The 11,029-nt window shown below is 47.2% G+C and overlaps 2 protein-coding genes across 2 annotated transcripts; one reads left to right on the top strand and one right to left on the bottom strand.

Annotated features, from left to right (window-relative positions):
• The first annotated feature begins 102 nt into the window (after positions 1–102).
• LOC104519188 (F-box only protein 6) lies at positions 103–3,473 on the top strand. Its single transcript, XM_010165678.2, has 5 exons — positions 103–373; positions 995–1,121; positions 1,826–1,921; positions 2,246–2,381; positions 3,041–3,473. Exons 1-5 carry the CDS (start codon positions 115–117, stop codon positions 3,185–3,187), a joined length of 765 nt encoding a protein of 254 aa, XP_010163980.1. The 5' UTR covers positions 103–114; the 3' UTR covers positions 3,188–3,473.
• Positions 3,474–4,454: 981 nt separating this feature from the next.
• MAD2L2 (mitotic arrest deficient 2 like 2) lies at positions 4,455–8,736 on the bottom strand. The gene is made up of 8 exons (XM_010165679.2): positions 8,688–8,736; positions 8,336–8,454; positions 7,741–7,812; positions 6,774–6,874; positions 6,549–6,643; positions 6,361–6,434; positions 5,260–5,352; positions 4,455–4,959 (listed from the first exon to the last, which is right to left on the bottom strand). The coding sequence occupies exons 1-8, from the start codon at positions 8,725–8,727 to the stop codon at positions 4,918–4,920; spliced, it is 636 nt and encodes a 211-aa protein (XP_010163981.1). The 5' UTR covers positions 8,728–8,736; the 3' UTR covers positions 4,455–4,917.
• Positions 8,737–11,029: the final 2,293 nt, after the last annotated feature.

Raw genomic sequence — 11,029 nt, forward strand, 5'->3', positions numbered from 1 at the left:
GGTTTGTGCTGACCCTCCTGTAACTCTGCTTGTTTCCCCAAGCTCTCTGCTGTCGGGGCCCGGGGATTTCACATCGCAGCCGCCCCAGCCCGCGGCCGGAGCTGTCGCTCGGTGATGACAACCATTTGCGACCTCCCCGAAGATGTCCTGGTGGAGCTGCTGTCGCTGCTCCCAGCCCGGGATCTGATCCGCGCCTGCAGACTGGTCTGCACGCAGTGGCGGGACGTGGTGGATCTGACCACCCTGTGGAAACGCAAGTGCCAACGCGAGGGGTTTTATATTCAGAATTTGGACAGAAGCGTCTCTGACTGGAAGATCTTCTATATGCTCTGCAACTTGAAGAGAAACTTAATCAAAAACCCCTGTGCTGAAGGTTTGTTTAATTATTCATAGGAGAGGGTTAAGAGTTTCTGGGCAGTCAGAATGAGTCAGAGTCCTGCGTTACTCAAGTACTGCTGGTGTGGTGGGACTGTCCAGCTACTGATGGATCTCTGCTGGGTCAGAGCCACCAGTAAACACGTGCAGAAAAACTACCATGGATAGATAAAGTATTGATAAATACCTGTCTGTGGTTGTGACCCGAAAAAGATCTCTGGAGTCACTTAGGCCCCAGTGCTGCAGACAGTGATGATTAAACTGCACAGCAAGTCAATACCATAATGGAACTGTCAGGTGTTGGGATTAAACATTTGGGCAGCTGGGGAATTGCTCTTGTCAAAGACTTGACTAATATGACCACAGTAATTCTACTTCCTTACTGATCACGAGTTTCTGATGTGGTCACAAAGTTGTGACCTATTGTCCTGGCTGCTGCCAGCCATGTTAAAAGTAATGGGAACATAAAGACAGGAGCCACTTTCAGCTGTAGGAAAAAGACCCGTAACCCACCCACGTCCACTCCTCCTGTTATTCTGCAGGTGATTAACAAAAGCAGAGACACTGCTGGAAACTGAAGTGAGGTCCTGACACTCATCTCTGATCTCTGTGTTTTTAGAGAACTTTCAGCACTGGAAACTCGATAGTAATGACGGGGATAAATGGAAGATTGAGAATCTGCCTGGACCTCACGGGACAGACATGTCCGACCCCCAAGTACACAAATACTTTGTCACTTCATACGGGTAAGAACTGGATTCCAGCAATGTGGAGCTGGGAGACCTGCTTCCTCTGTCTGCAAAGGCACTATGGTTAGAAGGCTTGAGGCAGGTCACTGAGCTTTAGCCCATGTGTGAGAAAAGGAAGGAGCTTAATTAACCCTTTATGCTAATTAGTCTAAAGAGATAGGTGTACTCTTGGGAAAATTAATCACATCACGTGCTAAATCTCTCTGTCCCTACTAGGAATTTCCTGTAACTTTTTTATAGTCGTGATAGTCCCATGGGATCCCCATTTCTCTTCTGCCAAAGGTGATGGGCAAAGATTAAGGTTTGTCAAGATAATCAGGTGCCCTCACCTGACAGGTCAAAGCTCTGTAACCTCCAGAGTGGTGGGTGTGTTTGTCATGTGAACAGCTTGAAATAAACGCTGTCACCAGAGGATTAGCTGCTTTTACAGCCGTTAATCAGTAGCTTCCTGTTACCAGTTTATGATATACAAGCACAGAGGCCTTCTTAATCCAGCTTGTGGCTAACTGTTCCTTTTATCTGGGGGTGAAACTCATCAGTTCACTTCCTTGTCTAGTTCTGGCTATGGAAGCAGGCGCGGCTTAGCCGTGTCAGCCAGGTCTGGGTGGGCTTTTGCTGACAGTAAAGCTGTCAGAAGTGTGGACACTGAGAGGGAGGAGATGCGTTTTGTCAAGTTGTGAATATTTCTGTTGCTGTTGCAGGCCGTGCTTAAAGTCTCAACTCATTACCCTGCAGAAAGAAGGATACTGGAATCAGTTAATGGATGAGAAACGGCCTGAAATTGTAGTCAAGGACTGGTAAGCAAATGCACTGAAAACCAGAATTTCTGGCATTGGCCTAGAGATAAGCTAGGCCTCTGGAGCTTGTCATGCCATGAAATCAGGTCTTTAACCTGTAGGAGTTGCAGCTTTTGAGTAAAGCATAAGCTGAATCTAAAATGGGCTGTAAGGGGGTGGCAATCCTGTGAAGAGCAGGACAGCTGGAAGTTTTGGCTCTTTGTAGCCTTGAGGATGACATTCCTTTTCCTCTGCAGACAGGGATCCCCCCAGAGACTGTTTTTGAACGCTAAACTGAGCGCTCTATGTACAACCCTGCTCCTTGATTCCTCCCTGTCTCTCTAGGTACGCTGCCAGATTTGACTGCGGGTGCCGCTACGAACTCACGGTGAGGCTGCTCTCTGAGGACTACCTCGTCCTCGAGGAGTTCCACCCCGAGCCAGTGGTTATAGAGCAGTGGAACGATGCAGTGTGGAGAGAGGTAAGCAGCAGTCCCTTTACATCAGCACTGTGACACCTGAATCTTGTCTTACTCGGCCAAAAGTCCCAAGTGGACCTTCTTTCTCCACTCTTTTGCCTCCTCTACTTAAACAAAAGGTAAGTAAGTCCCTGCTGTTGACAATGCTGAAGCAGTAGTGCCATGAGAGACATAGGTGTGGTTTGTAGGTGCCCAGGGTTTTCTGAAGAGTGTCCCCTGGGCTTCTGTGTTATTTTAGCTCACTCTGTTTCTGTTTTTCACTTAAGTTTTTGTCTAAATAAGTTACAAGAGCACAGGTCTTGTTTTTATTGGATCAAAAAGCTTTCTTTTAAAACTACTGCACGGATGTCATTTAAAGTATTGCAGATGTTACTTTTCTTAAAATGCTGAATGTGTTTAACTGGTTTAATTTGCTGTACATTCCCCACTATGTTGTTGCTCACATGACAAACCTAAGAATAAAGCTTAATGCTAGGTTGACTTGGAGACGATTTCGGGGCAGGAGGCTGAATAAGAGAGGCTTTTTTCCTGTCCCTCAAAAAAAGGGGTATGCTGCACTTTCCATGAAAGGGATCTTACTGACATACTGTAGTTATCCAAGCTTCTAGGTCACTGCTGGCTTATTCAGGCAAACTAAGAGGAATTTTCTTATTCCTCTCCAGATTTCTCACACCTTCCAGAATTACCCACCTGGAGTTCGTTACATCTGGTTTCAGCACGGAGGCCAAGACACGCAGTTCTGGGCAGGATGGTATGGGATCCGAGTGACCAACAGCAGCATCACCATTGGGCCCCTGACATTGTTATGAAGGCACAATACAAGGGTTTGCTTTTACCTCAGGACTGTAACCAGGTGGTCTCAGGTGCACTTATTTGTCTGTACTCTCTGGGTGAGTGTCCTGGATTTGTCTTGCACAGTTGATCTTAAATACAAGCAGCTGGTTCTCCTTGTTCACAGCAGAACTTCTGCAGGCCCAGCCCTTTGGAAGGACTTTTGTGTTCATCTCTCATCCTCCCGTACCCTGGATGTTAGTGCAGTTATTGGTGCCCTTCCCCAGGAGGAAGACTAGGACAATTAACTGAGACATCTGTCTTTTCTAGTTGAGATGTCCTTGTGCTACGGCCAAATGCTAAGTCTGAAATAGAAACTTCTTCTTTCTTGTTTGTTTATGGAACTTAAGAAAGATAAGGCTAAAATGTTTCCTTTCCCAGTATCAGTGCTGTCCTCCAGGGCTCTGCTACACAGAGACTTGTTTTGTACAGTATTTTCCTCTTTCAGTTTAATTATGTATGAAAACATGTATCTTTTACATCAAACCTTTCATAGGATAAGGAAACAGTCACCCCTTTCTCATAAATGCTGTGTCACTGTACTTAATTCCTTCCTGTTTCTGTGTCTACAATCAAAATGGTAAACGCCTTCCCTGTCCAAATACAGCCCACCATGGTTCGAATAAACAGAGAAAGAGGAGATAGGAAATCCCTTCAGGTGGCAACCTTACAACAGCAGTGCCTTTGGATTGTGCTGGGCTTTTTCCATACTGCCTTTGTACTCCCACAGTACTCGCTTTGTACTGAACACTCTCACCCTGTATAAAATGTTAAAGCAGCGCACACTTGATCTATAGTGTTCTTGCACTTTTTACTGGGGAGGAAGCAGGGAGGTGCTGCACTGGCTGTCTTACCAAATTGTCTGACCAACAAGCTCAGCTCAGGTACTGTGAACTGTCTTCCCTGTTGCATAGAGCCAAAACTAAGGCTTCTTCCAGCTCCTTTGGTAGGTGTAGGATCAACAGTGTTTCCCTCATCTGTTCTCTGTTAGGAATTTGGCAACTGTCCTTCCTGGCCAGACAATTCCACCTTCTTAGTGCTACTTGTGGGTGAAAGCTCTCCCAGGGAAAAGGGGAGACTGAGGCTGTATAGCCTCTCATAGGAACTGACAGATTCCACGTCTGTTCCAGAACAGGTATGGAAAAGTGGTGGAAGCTCCATATAAAATACAAAGCTCCATACAAAATAAAAAGACTTCCCCACTTAAGGGAGGCTGGTTTGGACAGAACTGAGCCCAGTTCAACTGGAGCAAAACTTAATATTTATTGAAGACTACGTGGGACAGTCACAGTGACCAGACACCACGTAAGGCCTCACTCACCCTTAGTACGAGTCCGCTGCTCACGGAGCACGTGGCAGATCGCTGGGTATCGCTGCCAGCGTGCAATGCAGGTGCCCTAGTGAGGTGAGAAGGGGATTTGTACAAAGCCCTGACTGTGCACAGCAGTTGCCTGTATCCTGCCCCCAGGGATGCACTGAAACAAAACCTATACTCACTCTCACACGCGAGCGTACATGGAACAGGCTCTGGCTCCACATTCCAAGTCAGTTCTATATACAGTGGTAAGAGCACTTGAAATCAAGAGGCAGCAGCTGCTCTACATTCACCCAAAGGCCAGCTGAAGAGATGGTTATTAAGGTATGGTTTGTGAGAGATCTTATTCCACTGGAAGATCAGATGAGGCTTGAAGGCAGGGAAGATCTGAAATCAGGTGCCTTTGTGGGCTCGTTCTTCTACATATAACTGCATCTGGAGGAGAGAAACAAACATCAGTTCCGCTTGATATGCAGGTAGGTGAATGGTAACAAAGTCTGCAATGGGCTAAATAGGAAGAGTTTGAACCTCCCCCCATAGCCAGGTTTCCTCCTTTATTAAGAGGAGTCTTGCCCTGTTTTGATTACTGGCACAGGCACAGCTGCAGGACTGAGCTACTGCTCAGCAGCATTCGAATTGTTACTCCACAGAAAACTGCAGAGCTGGCACGAGGGGAGACACAGCTTAGAACTACGTGCAGCTTCAGCACCTCTTGGGCCAGAATGTTCTGCTCACCTTTAAGATGTCAGATGTCATCGTTTTCAGGGGAATAAGCCGGGGGTCATGCATGTGCACGTCTTGTTCATCAGCGAGGATCCACGGGAAATCCTAGGGGCAGGAACACGAGGTGCTGTATTTGCAGAGAGCTCTGTAAGCTGAGCTCTTTCTCGGCACTAGGTCAGTTTTAAGTGCATGAGATCTAGTGGCTGAAGGAACAAACAGGTACCTCAAACCTCTCATAACACTTGCACACTTGGCCCTTAGACTCAGCGTAATTCTCTTCAGTTACAGCATCGTGCTGTAATGGTAACCCACTTTATTTATTCTAAAGGGCATTTCACTTCTTTAAAAGATACACTCAGCTGTCCTGAGCTAGCGTGTTCTCTTCATTACCCCAACATTTAATTGCAGCCCCAAAGCACTCGGGGCATGCACTTCTGTCCTGCCTTGCAAGTTCAAAGGTTGGCCTACGATACAACCAGATTCCATTACTAAGCAGTACAGCACAGGCTTCCATTTTGAAACCATTTTATACTTCACTAGCTTGCTTTATTGTGCTGTAGGACACCCAAAATAACTCAGCTCAGGGAAAGCTCTCCCTGTACCTGAGCAAGGATTCTTAAATAAAGAAATCGCGCTTTAAAAAGTGATCTGAACACACTTTTCTGTAAGATAAAATGTATTTGAGCACCCAAAACCCGCTGGTTACTTGAGTCTTAGTCTGCTTTGCTATTTATATAAAAAAAATCAGCCATCCACACATAGCAGGGGTGGGAGGAGGGGCTGATTTTTTTGTTGATTAAATTCGAGTACCTATATCCCGTATGTCAGCACCTTTAAGTGACGGAGCAGGCGTTATGCAGGAAGCATTGTTACAGTCTGTCAGGCACTGAGGCAGCTCTGCTGTCTGCACCTGTGGCTGGTGTGTGGTGACGGTGCTGTCACCTCAGTGTAAACCGTTTTAACGTAGTCAGAGCAAAGCTGTGAAGCGCATCATGTGTCGCTAACGCCCGTGTTCTAAATCCCCAGCGGCTCTAGCGGTGCCACCACGCTGTCATTTCCAGTCTGCCCTGCAGCTGGCTCATGTGCAATCAGGTGGCCAAAGCTATCACTCACCTTTATCACCTGGATCTTTTCCATGTTCCGTGTGGCAGCCTCCCGCGTGTGAACCAGAACTGTGAAGGTGCAACCTGCAAGAGAAACGGTAAACTCCAGATCCGGGGACACCCACCAGAGCATCAGACACTACCTGCTGTCTCCAGCCACGCAGGGACACGCTCTTAGGCTGTTCTGGACGTGTCTACCTGGGGGATTGTTGTCGAGCACAGCATCACACACACTGATCTTCAGGATGAAGGCACGCAGTAACTGCTCCACATGGGACAGCAGGGACTCTGAACTGTGGAGGAGAGAGCAGGTGTTACTGGTGTTACTGGCACACAGTACTGGGACCTGGAGCTGCTTCCAGCACAGCTCTGCAGAGGCAAGTGTTGGATGCCATGGTAAGCAAGCAAGGGTGGTCACTTTACCTAATGGCAAGAAGGGGTGGCTGGGTGATCTCAAAGACGAATCTCTCCACAGGGTGGTGCTCTTTATCCAGGATTACAACCACAACTTTCTCCACATCGTTCTGCAAGAAAACAAAACACAGAAAAATCCCTTAAAGCAAGCTGTCTTCTGCCCCCAGCGTGCTTCACCTACTGCTGACAGAGCAGGAGTGGATTAGTGCTTGTTTGCTGTGGCTTGCAGCACTAGCAGGGAGCCAAAGCTTGAGCACTGCCAGGTTATTTGTACTGATCAGAAAAAACGCTTTTGCAAAGTCATTTCTTGCTGGATGTTAAACTGAGAGCCTCTCGCTGAGGCCGAGGGAGATGAAGTGCACTAAGCAGTCACTTCTGTAGATCCTGGTTTGGAACCAAGGAGGAAATGTACGGCCATGGCATTGCATCACTCAGCAATGGGCAATGAGGAAGTTAAGAGACTCTTAGCCCACTGGCCAAATAGAGCAGCTCAGTACTACTGCGGTGTAAACCTGAGCCATTGCCCTTCTCTCAGTGTGCATCAGGGTTGTTTAAAGACCAGAGAATGCAAAATCTGCCAGCATCCCACAGCCTGAAATGTTTCATACGGCCACATCTTTCTCTTACAAACCCAGAGTTCAAACCTACCTTTGCTTGCTGGTTTCAGTAATTGTGCCGGCCAGGGGCTTGAACGTCCACGCATTCAAAAGCAGAACATTCAGTTAACATACACAGATGTGTGTCCTGATGTATTGGGTGCAACTCAATGCCGATGATCAGCAGCAAGGCAGGGCCTTGACTGCGAGGAAAGGTGATGGACTTTTTATTTTTATTTTTGTGAGTAACTTTATCAGCTAATATACTGTATGTGGTAAATTTTAAAATAAATTTTGCAGTGATGACAGTATTTACATTCTCTGACTTTCTATCAAAACCACTTGCAGTACTTTTGCCCCAGTCCCTGGCAGGATCTCACCTTCTCCAGCAGCGGCTTTACGCAGTGCAGCGTGTCCTGGATGTACTGATTCAGCTCCGGGTGGCAGGACATCTGCAGCAAAGACAGGGACTACTCAGAGCTGGGGTCTGCTGTGAACCAGGACAAGGCTACAGGGGCAGATTTCAACCAAAGGCCCAGCGTGTTACAAGCACTCGAGTCATGCTTCAACGGGCATTTTTCACCAGTAAGTTGCCAATTCAAACCAGTAACTCTCTGGAAGGGTTAATTAGCTGAGGCAGATCCCTGTACCCACACAGTTGTATATTGGGAACACAAACCTACAATGGCATCTTGGGAACAGTATATTCCAACCCTCTCTTGCTGCCGAGGAAGCGCGCTTTCTGCACAGAGCTGGGCCAGCCTCCTGCTGCTGCTGTCCCTGACCTGCTCGTTCCGTGAGCGCTGCTGCACCCTCACCTACAGGACTGTTTTCCCTTTGGACAGGAACTAAGTTCTCTTTTCTTTGCACTTTAAAACAAACTCTGGAAGTGGTTTATTTGTTCTGGTGAGTGTTGAGTGATCGCTGCTATTTTGCCTGCCCTCATGGCTGTCAGCTTCCAGGAAAATCTCCTACCTGCACAGGTACGTTGTATTTTTTCCTCTTCTGAAAGATCCCAATCGGGTAAACTTCTCTGACGTATAAGATCAGGTGAACAGCCACTTCCAGAAATTCTGAAAGAACATCTGCAACAACTGAAAAACAAAAGTAAAGGGTGCTGAAGGAGGGGGGCAGCATGCAGAGTCACACCATCTACTCATAGAAATTATTTTTTTAAGGTATTTTTTTCCCTGCATCAATGTCACCGCCTTCCTGTCAGCTGCAGGGAGGTTGGGGACAGAGCAGCCCTCCAACAACCCCACAGTCTCGCGTGCCTACAGGGAGCCTTTGCAAGCAGAGCAGTTTGCAGCTTCGCACAACACGTTACCTTGCCCAAAGTTAAGGTCCTGCCGTGTGAGCGTGGTCATCGTTCCCAGAACCTGGAAACAATCACAAAAAAAAAAGGCTGTTTCTCCTCTGCCCCCTGTGTTGTGAACACAGCCAGCAGCTCCTGGAGCCATCCCCTGCCCCAGCGCCGCTGAGCTCAGACCCAACCAACTCCTCTGCGTTTGGTCACAAACCCACCAACGCTGCAGACACATCCACAGGCCCCTCTGAAAGGTCTGAGCTCCCCTCAACGCCAACAACACGTCGTCAGAAATTACCAGTAGTGCAGAAACTGGAGCCAGCCTCGTTGCTGTGCTCTGGCTCACTCCTCAGATGGACAGGTTACTCAACATTCAATTCCTGCTTTCTTAAAATTAGGTTTTATTAAAAACAAAAAGTGAAAATGTGTCCAGTTGACAATTCTTCTCTGTCTCCCTCCCTTTCTGATGCATTTTGCTAGGACTGGAGAATTCGTGATTTTTAAGACACAGGAAAGTTTAGACAATCACTTTTTAGTAGCACAGGGAACACTTCATTTTTATTTAAGCCACACAAGTGTTCTCGTAACATATCAGAACTTACCCCTTCTATCTTCTAACCCCAATAACCTACTAAAACCAAGAACTTCTCAGTTTTATGGGCTTATTCTCACAACACCATCATGAACCATTGCTTGTTCAGGCCAGGATCTGCATCTTCCATTGACACTACGTGTTGGCCCTTTAAGAGCCGAAGCTGCAGGCGGCTTCAGCCTTGAGCAATTAAGTTCTGACTTTGAGTGAAAAAATTGAATAGAATAAGATTTGTGAGAAAGAATGCAAGAAACAAGGTAAGAAACTTCTTATGTAACTAGTCAGAAGTAAAAGGAATGGCTCAGGAGCAGGTGGATTTACCCAATCAAGTATTGTAACCAGGCGTGTGAACGGGAGCTTTTAGCCAATGAAGGGTTGTTTGTGTGTGTATGTGTGTGTGTGTGTGTGTGTTGGCAGCTTAAGAGTATATAAGTGATCATGTAACCAATAATAAAGGTCTCCACAGCAACTACGCAATGGAGGAGCCTGAAATTTGTCAAGGGCACCGCATTATTGTGCCAAATTGAACCCCATGTACCAGCAACCGAACAGCAGACACTGGGGCTCAACTTCCCATCAGCTTTCCTTATCCAGTGGAGTCTGTGCCTTACACCTTTGAAGCTACAATGCACACCATTTTCTATTACAAATTTTAGTTTGTTTCATTATTTTAGCCACCCTCTTTGCAGGGATGCAAACTCTAAGCACTAACAGCAGCACCACTGTTCATACACTGTGTGAGCCTTTAAACGCTCCAGGAGCAGCGTGGCTCCCTCGGTACCGCAGGTCTCTTACAGGCCTCTGACAAGCCACAGGCATTCCCATCAGTTCTTTAACCACTGATTCTCAAGCTGCTTCCGCTACAGCAAACCATGTTTTTCAGATCTACACAGAATCACTTGAATCTTCACAAAACAGGGAGCCACTCTCCTCTCCTTTTAAAATCCGAATCTCACCACTGTACACAAAGACTTCCTGGAATATCAGCGATCTGCTACAATAAATCAAACTAAGATACTCAAGCATCTCTCTAAAACCACTGATTCTCAAGCTGCTTCAGCTACAGCAAACCATGTTTTTCAGATCTACACAGAATCACTTGAATCTTCACAAAACAGGGAGCCACTCTCCTCTCCTTTTAAAATCCGAATCTCACCACTGTACACAAAGACTTCCTGGAATATCAGCGATCTGCTACAATAAATCAAACTAAGATACTCAAGCATCTCTCTAACACCCCAGCTGCAACGACTTTCAAATGAAGACAGAAGATCTCTCAGAGTAGCATAAAGAATCTGTGTTTTCAGAGGTTTAGGTTCACGTCCTCACCTAAACATCATCCTTTCTTAAACAGAGGCCCCAGCGAGGCAACAGCATCCCAAGAGATCCACCCTTCAACGCAGCCACAAGGTTAAGGCCTAAGGATGACACATGTAACACTCCCTCAGCTCAAAGGTTTGGGGGGAGCGGCTGGAGCAATGCTGCAGTGAACAGCCTTCCAGCTGCTCATTTAAATGTGCCGTTGTACGAGGCCAGGTTCCAGGAACAGTCACCCCACGTTCCCGGCGCAGCAGCGAGCGCGGAGGGGGGCTGGGGAGCCGGGAGGCATCGGGAACAAGCCCGCACTTCCCCTGTGGAGCTTTTGGGAAGCCGGCAACCCCTTCCTGAAGAAGCTCCAGCAGAAAGGGAAGCAAAGGAGGCAGAGACCTCACGTCATCAGTAACTCGCCCCCTGCACAGAGCACCTGTAACAGGGGTCACTCCCGCACCGG

This window comes from Antrostomus carolinensis, unplaced genomic scaffold (assembly GCF_000700745.2).
Source record: "Antrostomus carolinensis isolate BGI_N321 unplaced genomic scaffold, ASM70074v2 scaffold48453, whole genome shotgun sequence".
Taxonomy (NCBI): Eukaryota; Metazoa; Chordata; class Aves; order Caprimulgiformes; family Caprimulgidae; genus Antrostomus; species Antrostomus carolinensis.